Source organism: Aquila chrysaetos, chromosome 24 (genome assembly GCF_900496995.4).
Source record: "Aquila chrysaetos chrysaetos chromosome 24, bAquChr1.4, whole genome shotgun sequence".
Lineage (NCBI taxonomy): Eukaryota > Metazoa > Chordata > Aves > Accipitriformes > Accipitridae > Aquila > Aquila chrysaetos.
In genome coordinates this window covers 8,094,033-8,113,717 of record NC_044027.1, presented here as the reverse complement: position 1 = coordinate 8,113,717, position 19,685 = coordinate 8,094,033, and the positions used below count along the sequence as shown (strand labels likewise).

Here is a 19,685-nt window from a genome sequence, read left to right as displayed (position 1 = left end):
GTCTGGCCATGCTCTCAGGCCCTCCAGGCTGCCTGGTTGAGCCTGGCAGAGTCGGGGTGTTATGGATCCAGCTCACTTTCTGCCCTGCACCCACCTGCACCCCAGAAGTGGCTGCACTATGGTGGGGCCATGGCAGGGCGATGGGAGGTGAGGGGAGAGCCTTGCCCTCCCACCCTGGGGAGCTGGGCTGGTCCCCAAAGACCCCCCTTGTGCCCTGGAGCCCGGCTCAGCCCAGCCCGCGTTTATCTGGTGTGAACCCATTTCTGGGGTGCAAACACCCAGGTTGTGCCTAAGGGTCTGCATCCAGGCACCGTGCTGATCCACAGCCCAGGTACCTCCGTCATCCCCACACCCCCCAGCCCCAGCAGTGGGCTCAGCCTGCCCCACGCTGCCGGTGGTGCCCCTGTGTGCCCCCACATTCCTCCATGCTCCAGCTTTGTCACCCAGCTCCTTGGGCCGGCCCCCAGCTTTGCCACCCCCAGAAGAGCTGGGAGAGTGGGCACCACCTGGGCACCCCATCCTGCTGCTGGGCTGGGCAGGGAGCTGGGGATACCCCGGTAGCAGGGGGGCTTTCTGTCCCTGCCCCAGCACAAAACCACAGGGACACCCATGGGTGCTCTGTGCCTCTGATGCCTGATGGAGAGAGCTCCTCCTGGCACCCTGCACCTCAAGGGTGGGCTCAGACAGAGGCTGAGCCCCCAGCCCAGTGTGCGTAGGGGCCCCAGCCAGGCTCTCGTGATGCTTGGTCCTGCCCAGCTCAGCTTTTGTTTTGTTTTAATAAATCCGCAGAGCTGGGGCTGGCCTGGCCCCCGGCGTGTGGTGTGCAGGGGCAGGCCGGGCTCGCAGCTGGGTGCGGGGAAGGGAATGTGCTGGGGCGGGCGGGCAGGGTGGGCTGCCAGAGGAAAAAACCAGCTGTTGCGAAAACATGCTCCTTACATAAAGCTCCTTGGCAGGGCCGTGCCGCAGGGAGAGCCGCCGGGCTGATGCTCTGCCGGGCACGGCCAGCCCTGCCCAACCTGTGCCAGACCCACGGGTGCTGCTGCTGACACCCAGCGTTCGTCCCCAGCCCTCACCCTGCGGGTGCTCAGGGTGTCCCCAAATTAAGGGGGGGCAGCTCGGCATCTGCTGGTGACACCAAACCAAGGGGGAGGATGTCTCCCAGCCCCTCTTGGCAAACGGCATAAGGTGGCATGGGGTGGATGAAGCACTGGGGGTCCATCTGGCTGTGTGCTGGTCCCCAGGGAGCTGGGCATTGGGGCTGCCTGAAGCTGGGGTCTGGCTTCCTCCCAACACCCCCAGCCCCCCAGCTCGCCATTGGGGTGCACCGGAGCGGCACCATGGCAGGACACACCCTGACGGGTGGCGGGGCCAGCTGAGATGCTTCCTTGGGTGATGCAGAGACTTGGGTCAGGGCAAGGTGGCGGGTCCTGCAGGAGCACCCAAAGGTGCCCACGAGCCCCATGGGTTGGGCCAGGACCTGGCAGGCACTTGACATTCCCTCCACCTCATCTGGGCCCCTCCCTGAGTCTGAGTGAGACCATCCTGCAAGGATGGGGCAGCCAGCAAGCCCTGGCCCCTGGTCCTGGCCCCCTGCCCATGCCTGTGGGCAGCCCCAGCTGCCTGCATTGGCCCCCAGCTCCGCAGCGCTGGGGGCAGGGACGGCTGCTGCGCTGGCTGCAAGCTGTATTTTTGCTGCGGAGCAGTTTGGCACCCCAAAGCAAACATGTCATATCAACAGGAGGGAAACATTTGCAGGTTCCCCTGCCTGCCCTTTGGCTTCGGCGCTCACCCCTGCTCTTGCTTGCATAACGGCAAGGGGGGGAGGCAGGGCTGACCCCCCCCTGGGGCCACCACACAGCCTGCCCATAAATAGGGGCTTGCCTGACTCTCCGGCACTGCAGCATTCTGCCTGCTCGTCTCGCTCGGCTCAGCTTGGCTCGGCGAGAGACATGCACACCACGCTGCTCGGAGTCCTGGGGCTGGCCCTGCTCGGGGCACTGCACGCACAGGACAGCGTTCCCGTGCAAACCGACTTCCAGCAGGACAAGGTGACCCAGCCCGGCCGGCATCACCTGCGTGGGGGTTCGGGGTCTTTCGGGGGATCCTCACCCTGAAAATGTGCGGAGATGGTGTTGCAGGTGGATTTGGGGCCAGGCTGGCCCTGGCACTGGGAGGGGCAGGGTGGCGGGTGCACCTGCAGTCCCCTGTCCCTGGGGAGCCCCTGGGGCCTGGGTTCAGTGGCTCTGGAGGGGGTGCAGGGTCCAGGCTCCAGCCTGTGGGGCAGGACCGAGTAGGTGTGGAGCCAGGCCATCTCCTGTGCTGTGGGTGTAGCTGCAGAGGGATTTTATAGGGGGGACTGAGAAAAGCAAGCTCAGATTGGCAGGTAGCGCGGAGATGGGCCATGGACGCCCCTCCCCAACACGGATCCCACCCCTCCAACCCAGGGTCCCAAAAAAACAAGGGCTGCTGTGCTGGGGTGTCCCCCACACCCCTCTGCCCTCCCAGCTCCTGGGTGCTGGCAGGCTTGGGGTGCTTGCACTCCCCTTCCTCCCCCCGTGATGGGCAGGACCCAGAGCAGGACAGCCCCAGCCTGGCTGCACATTGGGGGGCCCGGCCCCACAACACTGGGGTGCCACTGAGCCAGAGCAGGGGCCACGCTGCCTGGTCCTCCAGGGAGCCCCCAGAGGGGTCCTGGGGGACACAGTCACCCCAGGGAGGTGATGGGGATGGAGGCATGTCGTGCAAGGATGGAGGTCTGGCATAGACTGCAAGGGTGGTCCCAGCACCGCCCATCTCCAAGGCCGACAGTTCCCCTCTGGGTCCACCAAGCTGGGTAGCCCCAGGGACCGGGCTTGGATGAACTCTGCTGGCCCCAGGGTCCTGACCCCTCCTCGTGCCCCCAGATGGATGGAAATGGCATCTCAGAGCCAGGCAGTCCTGTCACCCCTCCCCAGGCTTGGGGCAAAGAGGAAGGAAACACCCTGAGTGCCAGGCACCAAAGGGCATGTCGTAAACCAGGCCTCTCCTGGCCACTGGGTTTTGTGGACACTGAGAGCTGTAGCAGTTCCCTGGGGGATGAGGACCCCAGGATGCCATCCTGCCACAGAGTGCAGGCTGTCAGGAGAGGGGGAGGTAGCCTGGCCTGGGGCTGGCAGGTGGCCGAGGGGCGAGATGGGGTCTGTGCCTGGCTGGCAACTGAGCGGAGGTTGTGTGCAGCTCACGGGGAGATGGTACAGCATCGGCCTGGCCTCCAACTCCAACTGGTTCAAGGAGAAGAAGCACCTGATGAAGATGTGCACCACAGTCATCTCCGTCACTGCAGATGGGAACCTGGAGGTCACCTCCACCTACCCCAAGTACGGGCATGGGGATGGGGTGGGCAAGCAGGGGGTGCTCCCCCATGGTGCCATGCCTGGGGCTATGTGTGGGCTGGAACATCCTCCCCAGCCCCTCTGATGTCCTTGTGCTGCGCTCCCCAGGGGTGACCAGTGTGAGAAGAGGAACAGCCTTTACACTAAGACGGAGCAGCCGGGGCGGTTCAGCTACAGCAACCCACGTGAGTGCCCGGCTCCCAGCCCATCCTCCTGCGGGGCAGCTCCTGATGTGCCCACAGCTCTCAGCCCATCCTTGCTGTCGCGTATCCCTGCTCCTACGCTCACCGGAGCACCTCAGGGCTGGCTCGGTGCCTGGGGCTGAGCAGTGCCCTCCCCGTCTCCCACAGGCTGGGGCAGCAAGCACGACATCCGCGTGGTGGAGACCAACTATGAGGAGTATGCCTTGGTGGCCACCCAGATCTCCAAGAGCACCGGCTCCTCCACCATGGTGCTGCTCTACAGTACGTCTGCCCCAGGACCCCTGTACCACCCACCCCACCACCACCCTGGGACCCCCCAGGATGTCCTCTGTGGGGGATCTCTCCTATGGAAGAAGGGCAGCAGCATCTCCCAAGCTGGGGTGACCCATGGGATGGCTGGGTCGGGACCCCCTTCCTTGGGAACCTGTCCCTTGATGGGCTGCCCATGGCCCAGGGCAGCGTGACCCCTCACTGAGGGGTGCACTGGGGGGGGGCTGCCTCTCACCCTGCTCTTGGCTGCAGGCCGGACGAAGGAGCTCAGTCCCGAGCGCCTGGACAGGTTCACCCAGTTCTCCAGGGAGCAGGGCCTGACGGACGAAGAGATCCTCATCCTGCCTCGGACGGGTGAGCGGGCAGTGGGAGAGGCTGGGGGCACAGGAGGGGCAAGTGGGGAGCAGGGGGTGAGGTACCGTGGGGGGCTGAGAGGGAGGAGACCCTGCTGGCTTGTCCCTGCCTCCCTGTGGGGCCAGCACAGGGCCAGCAATGGGGTGACCCCATGCGGGGTCCCGGGGCGGGGAGGGGCAGTGGTACCCCAGCCCCTGGAGGAGCTGATCACTGCTTTTCTTCCTCCTGCAGACAAATGCATGGCAGATGCTGCCTAGGTGAGTCCTGCCTTTGCTGGGGCTCAGACCAGCCCTGCAAGAGGGTACGGGGGGGTGCTGAGAGCCGCTCCACCCCACAGAGTCCCCATCCCCTTCCCGGCCACCCCAGGCTGCTCCTCTTGCTGGGGTCCCCCTTACCCCTTGCGGGGATCCCCCAACCTGTCCCCATAGGGTGGGTCTTTCGTTGCCCGAGGCCCTGGGTGGCGGGTGCCCACCCACGCAGTGCAGGGCTGGCAGGGCTGATGTCCCCCCCATCTCCCCCAGCTCAGCTGTGCTCGCCCCTCCATCTCTTCCAGGCAGACCCACCAGCTGCTGCCGGCCAGAGCCCAGAGAGCACCGTGAGCTGGTGGCTGTCCTGTCCCGTCCTGTCCCCAGCACATCCCCAGCACCGCAGCAGCCTTCGCTCCCTGCCTTCACACCCCACACCTGTACCCCTGTCCCCATTAAAGCCCGTATAAAACCAGCCCCCTGCCCTTGTCTGCTGGGTTGTTGCAGGGGGGAGCCCCAATGGGGTGATGGGGAGGGGGAAGCACATCTGGTGGCAGTGGCCAGGCTGGGGCTGGTGCCAGAGGTCAGGGCTGATCTCAGTTCCTGGCCATGGGGCCGCCAGGGTGGGACACCCTGTGCACTTGCAACCCCATGCCATGGTGCTGCCTGGCCACCAAACCTGCCCCATCCAGGGAGAAGGGATCCCTGGGGCTGGGATTTGCTGGGGGGATCTGCTCCCATCTGCCCCTTCCAGCACCTTGGGCTACCCCAGCCTCACAGACTCAGTTTCCCTGCTGCAGAGCAGGCTGGCAGCATGGGGATGGGGTGATGGGCAATTGCAGGGGGGGTGTCTCCAAAAATTTTGGGAAGGACGGACGTGAACCAGAGTGATGGCAGTGAGCGCTGGACGTGGCTCAGCCCCGGCTGCCCACCTGCTCTCCACACCATGAGCGAGCCCAGAGCCTCCCTGGGAGCAGGGGCTGTGCCTGTTGCCAGCAGCCTGGGAAGCCACAAGCCCTTCTGGAGAGCACCACGCTGCGGCTCAACCCTGGGCTAAAACACTGGCCCAACTGTCCTCCTCCTTGAGGCAGGATCCATCCCAGCCCTGTCAGACCCTGGGGCCAGCAGGCAACAGCCAGGAGGCAGGCACTGGGGCACCTTTATTCCCTTCCCCAGACACGGCACCGGGCACGGGGCATCACCTGGTCCCCAACGTGCTCCGGGTTGGGTCTCACACAAGGCTGCATTCATCTGGGACTGGGCAATCAGAGGGGGAAGGGGCCAATGCTGTCACCTAACACAGGTACAAGTTATTCCTGCTCTTGTGTAACCTGTTGCATAAAGCCAGGGCGGGCAGGGGTTGTTGCCAGCGGTGGGGACTATAAAGGTGGGTGCAGGAAGAGGCAGGACCGTGCAGCTTCTTCTGCCTGCATCTAGCCCCCGGAGCAAGGATGGCGGCGGTGCTGCTGAGCCTGGTGCTGGCTCTGCTCTGCCTGCTGCAGGCAGGGGCCGAGGTCCCCGTGCAGCCGGGCTTCAACATCAAGAAGGTAACGGCACAGGGTGCCCTCCCGGCTGGTCCTGCCTGGGCTGGAGGGGCTGGCTGGGGCAGGGTGCCCATGCTGCATCCCCGGGCACAGCTGGGCACCCCCAGGCACCCTGGGCAGCTTCCATGAGAGCGTGAATACCTGTGCAAAACTGGGTTAGTCCTGGCCAGCTCCTGCCCACTGTGGCCAGACCCAGTGGTGGCCCCGCTGCAGGGACACGAACGCCCGGGGCTGTGATGCCTCCGACTGTGCAGTGCTTCCCCAGCGAACATGGGCCAGACGCTGCGCCTGCCCTCCTGGCACGGGGCGGGGCAGGGTGTCCTGCATGCAGGCTGGTGGCAGGTCCCCATGTTAGGCTGGCTGGTCCCCACAGAGGGTGGCAGTTCCCCCACTGCTGGCTGGCAGGTTCCTACAATGGTCTGTCAGGTCGCCCATGGTGGGTGGCAGGTTCCCCACCATAGGCTGGCAGGTCCCCACAGAGGGTGGCAAGTTCCCACAGAAGGTGGCAGGTACCCCACCGCAGGCTGGCAGGTCCTCTATGGTCGGTGGGAGGTCCCCCTGGCAGGTGGCAGGTCCCCATGGCTTTCCCCAAACCCCACTAGTGATGTCCTGCTGCAGTTTGCAGGGATGTGGCATGTCGCAGCCGCTGTTTCCAACTGCTCTGTGTTCCTGAAGATGAAGGACGGGATGAAGTCGTCCATCGCCACGATCAGCTTCACGCCCGAGGGGGACCTGGCTATGAAGCTTGTCTGGCCCCTGTGAGTGCCCATCATGCTTGCCTTGTCCCAGTTGGGCAAGGGGACTCCCCTCCCCACCAAGGGAACACCCTCCCACAGACCCGCTGCCCTGCCGGCACCCGGTCCTGCCTGCACCCTCGCACATCCCCCAGGCAGGCTGGGCTCCCCCCTGCCCCACCACCCCGCTGCCCTCCCATGTGGCATCTAGCCATGTTTGGTGTTTCTATTTTCCCTTTCCAGGCTGGACAGATGCCAAAAGTTTGAGCTGCTCTTCCAGCGAAGCGGGCAGGCAGGGCACTACATGGGTATGTGTGGATGGGACATGGACACCCTGAAATGGAGGGTGGGCATCACTGGTCCCCCGTGCCCGGGTAGCAATGGCAGGCGGGTTTGGCCCCTCTTCCTCCATTGCTGGGCAAGAGGTTGTGCTGCAGCTCTGCCGGATCGCACAGGGGTTCCCTTCTCATACCCCCCTCAGGCAAATCTGGGGCTCAGGCCCTGAGCCGTGAGCCCCAGCATGGGCCACCAAGGTGCTCAGCCTGTGCCATGTTGCCCAACCGGGCACTGTCTGGGGTCCTTTAGCAGCACAAGAGAAGAGAGACCTGCATGTGATGGAGACGGACTACAGCTGCTACGCCATCGTGCACGAGCTCCAGCAGAGTAGGCAGGAGCCCAGCAGCGCACTGCAGCTCCTCAGTGGGTGTCAGGACTGGGGACGGGCACCCATGGCTCCTTGGGGAGGGATACGGGCATCGGCAGGGGACAGGGGCTGGGCTCCCCACCACCTCCCAGGGACGCCAATGTCAGCACCCAATGTCCTGGCACCCAGGGAATTCATTTTGGGGTGAATGAATCCTTGCACCAAAAATATCCCTGGTTCATTGTGGTTTGAACCAAAGCCAGTCCAGCTGCAGGCCCCCAGCCCTGTCAGCTGCCCCATACCACCCCAGGTGGGTGGGTCACTCATCCCAAGGGGCTTGTGCCCCTTTGCTGCCAGCCCAGGGCAGCTGTGGGTTGCCCAGTGTCCACCCTCCACCTCCATGGCTTTGCCTTTGCCCTTCCCTGGGGTCCTATCACTGCCCTGTGGGAGCTGGACCCCTGGTGTTGGGCTCGCTGCTAGGTCCCCTCACACTCACTAGCCCCTGCTTTGGGTGTCTGGCTGCAGCGAGGGAGCAGAACATGAGCCCCCAGCTCCTGCAGAAGTTCAAAGAGCTCATCCCCACCGTGGGCCTGACCAAGGACATGCTGGCCATCCTGCCCAAGTCAGGTGAGTGCCAGGAGGGCACGGGGTGACATGCACAGCCCTTCTGCATGGGCACGCTGCATGGGGACTCAGGGCACTGCCCATGGTATGCGCACCCCTCTCTTTGCTTTTCAACAGATCAGTGCACCTAGGCCATCAGGTGAGTGTGGCTGGAGGAAGCCGGGTCTCTGTCCTGGCGTGGCCTGGGCTGAGCAGGGACTTGCAGCCCCCCAGGGAGGCCCCCACCTGCCTCGGGGCTCTGCATCACATCGGCTTTCCCCTGCTCTAACTGTTCATCCATCTGTCCTGCCTCCCTGCAGCTGAAGGGGCCAACACCAGGGCCATCTGTCCTCCAGACCTGGTGGAAACAGGGCTCTGCTCCCACCTCTGTGGTGCCCCTTCTCGTCCTCCCCAGCCAGGCTCTGCTGGACCCACTGCCCTGCACCAGGATCATGCCTCACCCTCCTAAATAAATAGGTGCAGAAGCTGCGCCAGAGCTCGGTGCTTTTGTTGGCAGGAGCAGGGGTGCTGCCAGGGTCCCCAGGCACCCTGAGCCCAGCGGTCCTGGATCTGACCCTTTCTCTCGGCACCCCAGGGGCGTTGGGGGGCTCCTTTCTGGTGTCGTTTGCTGCGCCCAGCATGGGGAGGATGGGGACCAGAGGATGGAGAAGGTGCAGTGGGGTAGCCGGTAGGGATGTGGGCAGGGGAGAATCGAGCTGGGATGAACAGGGGTTTATGCACCTTGGCTCGTGGGCAGCAGGTCTGGGTTGCCCAGCCCTGCCTGCATGGGCTCTGACTCCCAGCAGGCAGCTCGTCCCCAGGACACCCTGTTCCCTGCTCAGTCCCCCTCCAGAGCCACCCAGGCAGGAGAGATGCTGTGCCATGACTGCCCAGGGTAAATGCACGACAGGACTGGGACCCCCATGCCTGTCTCCCATCCCCCTTGGTCCCTCCATCTGCCCACTGACCAAGGCAGGACCATGCTGCCATGAGCCCCAAGGGCAGCATCCATCCACCTCCACCTCCTGTAGAGCAGAGGCAGCCCCTCGTCCCCCCCACTGTCCCCCTGCCCTGGAGCAGGGGTCCCTCGGTGCCTAGCCAGGCACGGAGCTGTGAGGAAGCATTACGGACCCTTTTGGGGCTGTGACCCCCAGGAGCCTGCCAGAGCCAGGGCACAGGAGACATCACACCCTGGGAAGGAGGGGACACACTCCCACAGTGACACAAACCCCTTCTTCTGCCTGCCCTGCTATGGGTGCACCCCACTTTGTGGACCCTGAGTGCCCCACAGCAGGTGGGTGACCCCTGTGGGGTCAGGTCATGCTGGCGATGTGCGGACGCCTAGGTGTGGGCACAATCCCAGCGGCAGCCTCGGGGCAGATGCCAGCCTGGCCAGAGGGATGGGTCACTGAGCCCCTTCATGACGGGTCACTGGGTGACGGTGCTGCTATGGCCCATACCAGGAAGGACCTCCCCACTCCTCCCGGCAGCCCTCTGGCAGCCAGCTGGGAAACAAAAGCGCTCTTTGTTCTTTCACAAGCAACTAAGGAAACCGGGAAAATCCTAAATTTCAGCACTGGTGCAACAGCTCCTGCAACCCCGCTTCTCAGCCCCTTCTTGCAGCTTGCAGGCACTTCCCTTCTTCCGCAAGACGGCAGGCTGTTTACCCTGAGGTGACTTCAGCCCTTCAAAACCACCACCTCGCCCAAGCCAACACCAGCGGCATTATCCGTGCAGCTCAGCACGCAGCAGTGCCGGGGTGGGTGGAGGAGGGGGAGAGCACAACGCTATAAAGCCAGCAGCACCAGTGCTGCTTTCCATCCTGCTGGCAAAGCTGGAGGAGGCTGCGGCGAGATGAGGACCGTGGGACTGAGCCTGGGGCTGGCCCTGCTCTGCTTGCTGCGTGCGGAGGCTGAGAACTTTGGGGCTGCGGGGCTGGACACGAGCAAGGTGATCTGCAGCATCCCTGGGAAGGGAAGGTGGGAGCGTGGCCTCTGGTCACCAGGGTGGGGACTGGAGAGGTGTTTTGGTACTGGGGACAGCGGGGGACACCACTGCCACCACTGGCTCTGCTGTCACACCCGGAAGAGGGCAGTCACCCAGCTCCAGCGTAGGTGCCCCAGTGGGGATTTTGGTGCCTGGGGGGGATGCACGTGTACCGTAGCCTAAGGGTGTCCTGGCTCGGTCCCCGAGGAGGGGGTAGCCCCTGCCTGCTCCTCCGGACTCACAGCCCACCCTCGCTACCAGATTGCAGGGAAATGGCACATCATTGCTCTGGCCTCCGACTCCGAGGGCTACCTCCAAAAGAAGGATGAGCTGAAGATGGCAATGGCCAGCATCGCGGTCCTGAGGGAGGGCGACCTGAAGGTCTCCTTTGCAATTCTCACGTAAGTGCCAAGCGTGTTTCTCCACAGGCTTCACTGACCGATCTCCTCCCTGGACCTTCACCGGTGGGTCTCCACCTGGGTGCCTCCACCCAGCACCCACCAAAGACCTGGGCAAGGGGTGAGGCAGGACCACCAGCCCCAGGGTTTAAAACAGGGGCTCAGGAGAGCTGCATCGTGGGGACCCCTTCCTCAGGGCAGGCCAGGCAGGCTCAGGGCAGCACCAGCCAGGAGTGGTCCCACCACAGATGCTGAGACACTCTACTGTTCCCAGCAGGGATGCAGCAGGGTGATAAGGGACCCTACGATTAAAGCTTTCCCAGCAGGATCAGCCTTATCCCAGAAGCTCAGAGCATGAGCAATGGAACGGCTGTGTGACCCCACAGGACAATCCTTGGGTGCCAGCGCTGTGCCCTACCAGCCCAGGCACTCATTGCTCCAAGGGTGGCATCTGTCCCCCCCCCACCCTGGCCACACCAACCCATCCCTGAACAGCAAGTCCCACATTTGGTGTAGCGACCCCAGAGCCAGCATCCCCAGGGGAAGGGGAGTCACTTCATCCCAGCCAGAGTGTCCTTCACTGTTTTGCAGACCGGAGGGATGTAAGAAACGGGAGTTGATCTACAAGGAAACAGGTGTCCCGGGTGAATACTACAGCTCTGGTGAGTCAGGAGAGCCCAGCGCCCAGAACGGGGCAAAGGCACTTCCCATCATCCCTGTCTGAAGCAGCCAGTTGTCCCTGGGGACGTGGCCCTCGGGGGTGCCTGCCTGTCTCTCCTGAGGTCCTGGGTGGGACATCCCTCTGCGGTCGCTTGCCAGCTGCATCCCAGGGCTGCTCCGTGCCAGGGCTGGTGTCCCACCAACATGGCAGACCCCCCCCACTCCCTCCCTCTAGGAAGCTGCTCTGGGATAAGACACATTCAGACCAAGCTTAAACCCTCGGGAAAAGCAGGTTCAGTCTGCAAAGGGGCTGTGGATGGATGCTCCCAAGGGATGAAGCAAGAGTGGTTTCCCACCATCCCCAGCCCAAGTGTTAGTCTGACACTGGCCAGCCTACTCCGCTGTCTGCAGTGACCATCCCCAGACCCTCCTGCGTTCACCTTCCCATCCCTCGGTTCTGCTGTGATCTGTGGGCTCTCCCAGGCTTTCAGAGGAGCCTTAGCAAGAGGAAAATCCTCTTGGCAGGGGGGGAGACACAGAAGAAAGAGGGGCTGGGTGGGCCTGTCCCCTGGCATCCTGATTCACACTCTTACAGCCCTTTTGCAGTGTGGGAGTTCTCAGGAGGACGTAATTAATTTTTCGCTGTCCTCCACGTCCTTTTGCAGAGGGAGGCAAAAGAACAGCGCGGGTGGTGGATACTGATGGCAAGACGTACGCAGTTATCTTTGTCTCCAGAGTGAAAGACGGGAAGACCTTGCACATGCTGAGGCTCTACAGTGCGTAGCCAGTGGTGGGCTGACCAGGGGGAACAGCTGGGAGGTGTCAGGGTGCTTCATAGTGTCCCCAGAGGCCAGGAGTCGGGGGGCCTGTGGGAGAGTCCCCCTCCTCACCACTGCTCTCCTGCCCTGGGAGGGGTGCAAGAGCGGGGCTGGGGCTGCTGTGCATCCCCTGCGCAGCAGGGGAAGGGGTAGTGATTTGGGGCTGGCAGGGGAGGCTGGGGCTCAGGCTTCTGCACCATGCTGGGAGTCCATGGCCTTGGGTAAGTTGCTTGGTGAAATGGGGTGAACAGCTGGGGTCCTGCTGTGAGGGAGGCAGAAATGGTGGGGTTGGGAGCCAAGAGAGGAGACACTGTGCTGGTGCCAGGACCTCTGCTTCATCTTGTCCCCTGGGAGGGGTGTCTCATGTGCCTGGCCACCACCACTCTCCAGGACCTCCACCACTGCCTCCAGCCTTCTCTCAGGGACCGTCATCCATCCTGTCCTCACCTGGGCACACTCACCAGCTGCCCAGGAGATGCAGAGACAGGCCACAGCCTGGAGCTAACTCATGTCTTTGCCTTTAGGCAGAACCCAGCAGGTGAGCCCCAAAATCACAGCGCTGTTCAAGAAGCTTGCAAGGGAGAAGAGCTTCACTGATGAGATGATCACGATGCTGCCCAGCCAGGGTGAGCACTGCCCAGCACTGTGTCAGGCTGGCTTGGGCAATATGGGGAGCCAGGACATGCCAGCAGGGACCAGCCTGGCCCATCACTGCTACCACTTTGTGGTCTGGGCTGGCAGAAGAAAGTGCTGGTAGCAAGAGGTGCTCTGGATTGGCACATGGTGGCTTTTGCCTTGCTCAAGTTCATTCCTGGGTTGTCTGTTTTGGGTGCTAAAAGGAACTAGCCAGACCACAGCACTGGACTCACCCTTTCTCTTTATTTTCACAGAGGAATGCAGCCTCGATGAAGCGTAGGTGAGTTGCTGCTGTGCAACACAGTGTTTCCTCAGCTGGAAATTAGCCCCTATTGGTGCCCCAGCAAGGGCCACCATGAACTCTTTGAATTACTGTGGGGGCCAAGTTGTTTGAACCTGTGCTGGAGCTTGCACCCAGGTAGGACCATTCCTTTTGGAGCTGCTTTGCAGCGGGGACCCCCATGGTGCAGCTGCCCGGCAGTGGGCAAGGGCGCTTGATCTGAAACCACTGGTTTGGTGAAGAAAGCTGCTGAGCTCATCCAGCAGTGAGGGCCAGGACACCAGCTCTTGCCAAAGGGACCTTGGGGTTGTGGACTGGCAAAACCAGCCAGAGGTTGGGTTGGTGTCTCACCATGCAAAACATGTTTCTTGTTGGGCCACCCTGGCATGTGATTTCCCACCACACCGATACACATTCAGTTGCAGGGGTTAGCTAGAAATCCATTGCTGGAGATGGCTCACCCTACAGAGCTGGGGAGAACTGGAAGAGAACACACTGATCCTGATGGAGAGCTCTGCTTGGCCCTCTCTGTTGGCCTCCTCACCTCAAATACTCAGCCCACCTCTCCTGGCTGTTTTCTAGGAGGTGCGGGCTAGCTAGTGGATGCTCCTGCTGAGTGATGCAAGACCCACACTCTGAAGCTCCAGGCTGCTGCTCCGCCATCCCTCTTCTGACTTCAGCGGTCAAGGCTCTGACAGTTCTCCTGCTCCTCCAGCGCAGTCGCTCCTTTTTGCCAAATAAACAGAAACTCACCCCAGAGCTTGGTGTAGCTGTCTGGGGAGAACCTGGGGTGCTCCGGCATGTGGTCCCTTCTTTTGTCCTCCTGGGGTCTGTGGATGGTGAGCAGCCAGGGGCAATTCTGGGCTGAGCTCACCCAAGTAAGGGCAATTTTGGAACCCACCAGTATTTTCCCTCCTGGGTGCCTCCCACAGGGCAGGACCACAGCCAGGCAGAGGTGAGGCAAGGGATGCAGTGAGGCTGGAAATCCCGTGGGCACAATGGGCTGGGTGGAGAAAGGCTGTGTGACTTGGCCACAGAGATTGAGGTTGGAGTTTGGAGGGCTGCAACCACCACCACTATCCAACTCTCCTTACCTCCGCTTGCCCTGCTGCGATTGCAGCCCTCTGCTGTCTTGGAGCCCCGCTTGTCCACCAGCACTTGCTGGGCCAAGGCAGGGGCAAGACTCAGCTTTGGGACCTCTCAGCCCCATGGTGCTGCAGGGCTGGTGGAAGGCGGGAGGTGGGTGTCTGAATCCTCTGGATCCAAACCTGGAGAGCTGGTGCGGGGCCATGCGTGGTCTCTGTCCCTGGGCACTATGCAGAGAAAACCCGCACTGGAGTCAGATTATCTGGTGGTGGTGGACATCTGCCTCCAGAGACTGTGTTCCTTTGAATTTATATTTCTGAAATCCCATGCCATCCACCCCTTCCTGCTCTGTTCAGCTCCTCAAATCCACCTGGGAGAAACCACAGCCTGCCCAGAGTAACTCGTGTCCCCAGCGAAGCCCTGCCACCTCACGCATGCTCATCTCCAGGGCTCGGGCAATGCTTGCAGGCACTGAGGTCTGGCAGGGTAAGAAGCAGCTTGTGCCTCTCCTGGAAAAGGAATTTCCTCCAAAATCCTCTCTTCTGGCTTTTCCATGCTGCCCATCCCTGGCCAGCCTGGCTGGTCACCCAGGCATTCGTTTCAGCATGAGATCTGCCTTGCTGCTGCATGACGGTAGCAGGTGCCCCAGGAAGGTGTCATCCCAGCAGCTGAGCACCTCAGGATGTTCCCAGGTGCTCCTTCCCCCTCCCACAGACTGGGAAAATACATTTGGGAAACTGCCTATTCTGATCTTGACACCTCCCAGCAACAGCAGGTCAAGGGACCTCACTGGGACTTCCCAACCCAGCATCATCTCCACCCTCTTTGGAAGGAGCCAAGCGTTTCCAGCAGGAATTCTCCCTGGCATTTTAGCCTGGAACAGTTCAGCATTTGCCGCGCTCCCAAGAGCACCGGGCCCACACACAGCTTTGCCTCGAGGCTTGTTTTTGGTACATGTATTGACGCAGATGAAAACATCCCACTGCCCGCAACACCCTTCACCAAGGGTTTTGTGTGACAGGGAGTCCCGCTATCTCCACATTGTGTTCCAGCCAAATATTTCCTTTCTGCAGTGTGCAGGCATCACCCTGCCAGGCAGCAGTGAGATCGTTTCTCTTTGCCAGACATTTTCCACTCCTCCTTTTGTCTGTCTGTGTTCTCCCTGTGCCCCGGAGAAGGATGCACACAGGCTGCAATTTCAGATCTTTTCTGGGTGTGAGTCCCCTCTGTGCAGAGCAGATGGGGGGTCCCCACCACAGCACCCCAGGGTCCCTCAGCCCTCTGTCGTTGTTTAGGCCCAGGCAGCAACAAAGCAGCACGCAGTCACTTGCTTACTGCTCCCCCCCAGCCCCGGTGGGTTGATGAGGAGAAAATATAAAGAAATGCTCGTGGGTCAAGACAAGGACTGGGCGGGATCACTCCCCACTTATGGTCACGGGCAAAAGACAGGCTCAACTTGGGGAAGAAACAAAATCAATTTAATTGACTACCAATCAAATCAAAACAAGGCTAATGGGAAGCAAATGCGACCTTAGAACACCCTCCCCCCAGCCCTCCCTCCTTCCCGGCTCAACTCCACTCCCAGTTCTCTCTCCCTCCTCCCCCGGCGGCGCAGGGGAACAGGGGACGGGGGCTGGGGTTTGTTCCTCACCCCTTGTCTCTGCCGCTCCTTCCTCCTCAGGGGGAGGAGGACTCCTCACTCGTCCCCTGCTCCGCTCCGGCGTGGGCTCCTCCCCGGGCTGCAGGTGGGCATCTGCTTCCCTGCTCCCCTCCTTGGGCTGCCACGAGCTGCAGGGGCATCCCCTCCTCCCCTCCTCCCTCACTGACCTCGGTACCCGCAGAGGGGTTCCTCTCCCATTCCAATCCCCCTACTCACTGCAGGTTCCCCTTCTTCGATCTGTTCTCCCAGAGGCACGACCGCCGTCGCTGAGAGGCTCGGCCTGGGCCAGAGGCAGGTCCGACTTGGAGCCAGGGGAGCTTCTAGCAGCTTCACACAGGAGCCACCCCTGCAGCCCCTCCCCTGCTACCAAAAAAGCGCTGCCACACAAACCCAAACCACCCTCCCATCAAGCCTGTACCTGTACCTGCTGCTCATCCAACGCTCATCGGACCACACAGCCCCTCTCCCAGCACCCTGCCTTCAACAACAGGCAGGTACAGGGGCAAGGAGAAGCACTCAGGGACAGGGTGAAAAGAGGGTTGTACCTGCCCCCTTTTATCGCCCCAGCAAATCTGGCCAGATGTCATTGTATATTTAATGACATGGGATGTTTCTTCCCTGAATGTTTCTAAGGGCTTCCTGGGGTGAGGCATCTTCTCGGCACTGCTGGTATCCTGCAGCGAGGAGCTTCACCGCCCATCTCTGCAATCCCTTTCACTTGTTTCAGTGCTTTCACCTGCAGCTCCTTGGCCAGGCGTTGTGGGAGCACACTGGTGAGATGGGCTGGCAAGGAGTGGGTTGGTTGCATCAGTCCAGGCACATGAGTCCCAACCGGCTGTTGGAGAGAGCAGAGGGGCAAGGGAGGTGCTGGACCAGCCTTTGATGTGTGAGCAGCAATTTGGAGACTCACAGCTGATGTCTGCAGTACTTGCTGGTGATGTGAGACTGTCTTCTCTATTCATCTTCTTCATGCTGTTCCAGATCTGAAATCTTTAACAAGTCTCCTTGCTCTCTGAGCTGTGCCTCTCAACCTTCTCTCTCCCTCCCCTGCTTAGGCCATGTCCCTGCTGGGGCTGGGTGACCAGACCTGGACCTCCACTCATCCAAGAAGGTGTGGGTACAGCTCAGATTTACATGGTGCCTTGTCCTGTTCCCCAGTCTTCTCCTAACTTCTCCTCATGCTGCATCTGCCAACTTTGGCACCTGCTGCATGCAGATGAGATGGATTACAAGATGTCTGTTGGCACAATGAGCTCCCTGGATGATCTTCCTCCCTTTCTCTCTCAGCCACTCATTTATCCAAGCGAGGATCTTCCTCCCCAGCCTATGGCTGCTTGTCCTCTGCAGCTTTGATGAAGACCCTTCTCAGCTGACCAGGGGGTGTCCAACACCCGTATCTTGTTGACTCCTCCAGAAACTGTATTTCTGAGGTGTGATTTTCCTGTGCAAAAGTTGGATTCAGTCTCCCCATGACATAATTTGTCCATACATCAACCAGGTCTGCTGTTTATTACAGCTTTTGTGAGTGTCTGCCCACACTGCATAGTAGATCTACTTGTCTGTAGTCTCCTTACCTCTGACAACCTCTAAAAGCCAGCATTTTTGCTTCTTCTAGTCTTCTGGTGAAAAGTAGAGGTAGGAAAGGTGAGTCTAAGCAGCAGATGACATGCTGCAGTGAAAAGTTTGAGTTTCATACCTGATTTACTTTGACTGGAAATGTCGTCTCCTTTGTCTTAATACTCACTTGCACTTCTGCATTGGTAGGACAGATCTCTCCAAGTGTTTGCAAAAGAGATTGTCTAGCCTGGGGATCCACCAAAGCTCCTCCTCAGCCAAGGTGGATGCAGAGTTTCTTCACTTTTCTATCAGCTTATTTTCTTTGAATACTCACTCTCAATTTGACTGGCTACGGGTCAAACATTTTCTAGTGTTAAATTCCTGCTCCCAGTGCCTTTGAAGAAAGGAATGTATGTAAGTGCAGATGTCATTCCTCAGCGTAGAGGAGCAAGGGGCCAAAGTCTGGTGTCTTCGTTGTTTGTCTTACGTTGTTGCCAGTTAATTTACCAGGGGTCATTCTACTGTCTTCATGTGGATGCAGCTTCAGCAAGTTTAAGAATATTTATCTTATTTCTGATCAGCTTCTTTAAATTGATTAAATCATGCTGGCTTCCATTTAGGCTTTCCCTTTGTGATGTTGTTTAGGGTTTGTATTTGCTAATATCAGCTTAAGCACTCAGAGTGAAGCTAAGCTGGTCTTTCCAGACAATCTCTGTGCCATATGTGATACTTAATCCTCTTGACTTTCCATTTTTTCCCCTTTTAAAAATAAAATGCTACTGTACCGGATCGTCTCTGGTTCTAAGTGTAGCACTGGCTATCACAAGAATGGCGTTTTGATTTCAGCCTCTGAGCCAGTTCCTGATTGCTGCTCAGGACCTGTGGGCTCTTGGTCATCCCAAAAACCTGAGCCTATGGGTGCCCATCCAATCTGCCTGGAGCAACCATGTGTTAGAGCCTCCTGGATGTCCCTCTGCATGTGACAGGTGCCAGCACCACTGTCGCCAGCTGGCTGTACAGTCACCACAGCAGGAGTCACTCCAACGACGTGCAGTCATCTGGTCTTGTCCATCTGTCTTGGGTGTAGAGCGAGACCATGGGCTTCCTCAAGTGCCACTGGATGTGGGACCTGGTGGGTGCCAGTCCAGCTGAGCCTCTCCCCACCCTCCAGCCTTGGGGACAACCTCTCACCAGGATCTGGGTGATGGGCATCGGCTCTTGACAGAACAGACATAAATGACTTGAACTCCCACAGGTCAGGAGTGAGTCACCTCTAAATTGCCAATTACTGCTTGTAGACACCTCTGTGCTGGTCTGAGCCCCACAGAGGAACAAACACTGGTTTTGCTCCCTGGTTTGGGAAGGGGCAAATATAGCTCCTGTCCCCAGGCATTGCAGTGGCACAACAAGCCCCCTGGAGCCTTTTCAGAAGTTAAGACTGCAGAAGTTCAGAAACTTTTAACGACACAACTGAGACCCATTAAAAGTGAGGAATAAATCTCAGTGCTGCTGGGGCAGCAAGGTGCCCTTTCGGGCCACTGCTTCATGAGGCACCGACACCCGAAATGCAACTGGCTTCAGATGTTCCTTCTTCCTCCAGGTGTTGAAAGCTGTTGAAAGCGTGTGGCTATTTTCAACCTGGATCACCTCAGGACGTGGTTTTATACCCTGGCTCCATGACTGGCTGATCCAACATGGCTGATGGGAAGTGTCTGGTGGCTTGAACGTGGCAAGCAAGGTGGCTGGGGACTTCCCAAGCTGCGACGGTCAGCATCTCCTGAAATGCGTGAAGGTGCATTAGCCCCAGCTATGCCAAATATCAGTGGCGATGTGCAAGCTTTGGGGACATCAAAGCTTTGGGAACAGGTGGTTATGCTGGAACTGCCATTCAGAGAGGCCACAGCAGCCCCCAGAATGGGGTAGCACAAACTTCCTGACATTCAGCCAAGGCAAATGCAAAGTCCTGCTGCTGGGTTAGGCTAACCCCATGCAACTGGGCAGACCGGGCCTGCAAGGAGATGGCAGCATTGCAGGAAAAGCCCTGCGTGTCCAGCAGGCAAGAAGCTGAACACTGGTCAGCAGAGTGCCTTTGCAGCAAAGGCAGCCAGATGCATCCTGGTGTGAGTTAGCAAAGGGCAGCCATCAGCTCAAGGGAGCACTTGTGAGACTGTGTTGGGAGAGCTGGCTCCAGTTTAGGGCTCCCCAGTACAAGAAAGGTCCTGACAAACCACAGAGAGCCCAGTGGAGGACACGAAGCTGGTCAGGGCCTGGAGCACAGCACTTACAAGGAGAGACTGAGAGACGCGGGCTGGTCCAGCCCTCAGAAGAGAAGGTGAAGGAGATATCTGGCTGCTGTCTCCAGTTGCCTCAAGGGAGGATCTGGAGAAGATGCAGCCAGACTCTTCCCGGAGTGCTTGGTAGGAGGATGAAGGGCAATGGGCATGAGCTGCAACACAGCAAATTCCAGTAGGACAAAAGAAGAAAGTTCTCCATCATGAAGATGGTCCTGCACTAAAGCACGTCCAGAAACATGGTTGAGTACCTCCCCATCCTTGGAGGTATCCAAACTGAGGTGGACAAGTCCCTGAGCAAGCTGATCTAACTTTAAAGCTGGCCCTGCTCTGAGCAGGGGCAGGA

General features: G+C 59.9%; 3 protein-coding genes across 12 annotated transcripts; all 3 read left to right on the top strand.

Annotated features, from left to right (window-relative positions):
* Nucleotides 1-1,878: 1,878 nt before the first annotated feature.
* On the top strand, nt 1,879-4,918 carry LOC115335376 (lipocalin-like). 3 transcript variants are annotated; one of them, XM_030000918.2, is made up of 7 exons: nt 1,879-2,048; nt 3,217-3,356; nt 3,480-3,556; nt 3,722-3,835; nt 4,097-4,198; nt 4,430-4,455; nt 4,756-4,918. In XM_030000918.2, the coding sequence occupies exons 1-6, from the start codon at nt 1,950-1,952 to the stop codon at nt 4,453-4,455; spliced, it is 558 nt and encodes a 185-aa protein (XP_029856778.1). In that variant the 5' UTR covers nt 1,879-1,949; the 3' UTR covers nt 4,756-4,918. The 3 variants fall into 3 exon arrangements, with proteins under 3 accessions (XP_029856778.1, XP_029856776.1, XP_029856775.1); XM_030000916.2 differs by having other exon boundaries at nt 4,720-4,918; XM_030000915.2 differs by having other exon boundaries at nt 1,880-2,048; nt 4,752-4,918.
* An 882-nt stretch (nt 4,919-5,800) lies between these two features.
* On the top strand, nt 5,801-9,306 carry LOC115335447 (lipocalin-15-like). 6 transcript variants are annotated; one of them, XM_030001144.1, is made up of 7 exons: nt 5,801-5,990; nt 6,606-6,745; nt 6,965-7,029; nt 7,307-7,420; nt 7,890-7,991; nt 8,106-8,127; nt 8,288-8,404. In XM_030001144.1, the coding sequence occupies exons 1-6, from the start codon at nt 5,895-5,897 to the stop codon at nt 8,117-8,119; spliced, it is 531 nt and encodes a 176-aa protein (XP_029857004.1). In that variant the 5' UTR covers nt 5,801-5,894; the 3' UTR covers nt 8,120-8,127; nt 8,288-8,404. The 6 variants fall into 6 exon arrangements, with proteins under 6 accessions (XP_029857004.1, XP_029857003.1, XP_029857008.1 ...); XM_030001143.1 differs by having other exon boundaries at nt 8,103-8,127; XM_030001148.1 differs by lacking the exon at nt 7,307-7,420.
* Nucleotides 9,307-9,697: 391 nt separating this feature from the next.
* On the top strand, nt 9,698-13,502 carry LOC115335446 (extracellular fatty acid-binding protein-like). 3 transcript variants are annotated; one of them, XM_030001142.2, is made up of 7 exons: nt 9,698-9,917; nt 10,215-10,354; nt 10,943-11,013; nt 11,677-11,787; nt 12,354-12,455; nt 12,720-12,745; nt 13,328-13,502. In XM_030001142.2, exons 1-6 carry the CDS (start codon nt 9,822-9,824, stop codon nt 12,743-12,745), a joined length of 546 nt encoding a protein of 181 aa, XP_029857002.1. In that variant the 5' UTR covers nt 9,698-9,821; the 3' UTR covers nt 13,328-13,502. The 3 variants fall into 3 exon arrangements, with proteins under 3 accessions (XP_029857002.1, XP_040975924.1, XP_040975925.1); XM_041119990.1 differs by lacking the exon at nt 13,328-13,502 and adding an exon at nt 13,171-13,313; XM_041119991.1 differs by lacking the exon at nt 11,677-11,787.
* Nucleotides 13,503-19,685: the final 6,183 nt, after the last annotated feature.

Excerpts from the sequence above, each read along its gene's own strand:
- LOC115335446 (XM_030001142.2), top strand. The coding sequence starts at position 9,822 with ATGAGGACCGTGGGACTGAGCCTGGGGCTGGCCCTGCTCTGCTTGCTG. Across the intron at positions 10,355-10,942 it reads GTCTCCTTTGCAATTCTCAC|ACCGGAGGGATGTAAGAAAC; the intron begins GTAAGTGCCAAG and ends ACTGTTTTGCAG. Across the intron at positions 11,788-12,353 it reads GCACATGCTGAGGCTCTACA|GCAGAACCCAGCAGGTGAGC; the intron begins GTGCGTAGCCAG and ends CTTTGCCTTTAG.
- LOC115335447 (XM_030001143.1), top strand. The coding sequence starts at position 5,895 with ATGGCGGCGGTGCTGCTGAGCCTGGTGCTGGCTCTGCTCTGCCTGCTG. Across the intron at positions 7,030-7,306 it reads GCAGGCAGGGCACTACATGG|CAGCACAAGAGAAGAGAGAC; the intron begins GTATGTGTGGAT and ends GGGGTCCTTTAG. Across the intron at positions 7,421-7,889 it reads CAGCGCACTGCAGCTCCTCA|CGAGGGAGCAGAACATGAGC; the intron begins GTGGGTGTCAGG and ends GTCTGGCTGCAG.
- LOC115335376 (XM_030000918.2), top strand. The coding sequence starts at position 1,950 with ATGCACACCACGCTGCTCGGAGTCCTGGGGCTGGCCCTGCTCGGGGCA. Across the intron at positions 2,049-3,216 it reads CCGACTTCCAGCAGGACAAG|CTCACGGGGAGATGGTACAG; the intron begins GTGACCCAGCCC and ends GGTTGTGTGCAG. Across the intron at positions 3,557-3,721 it reads GTTCAGCTACAGCAACCCAC|GCTGGGGCAGCAAGCACGAC; the intron begins GTGAGTGCCCGG and ends CGTCTCCCACAG.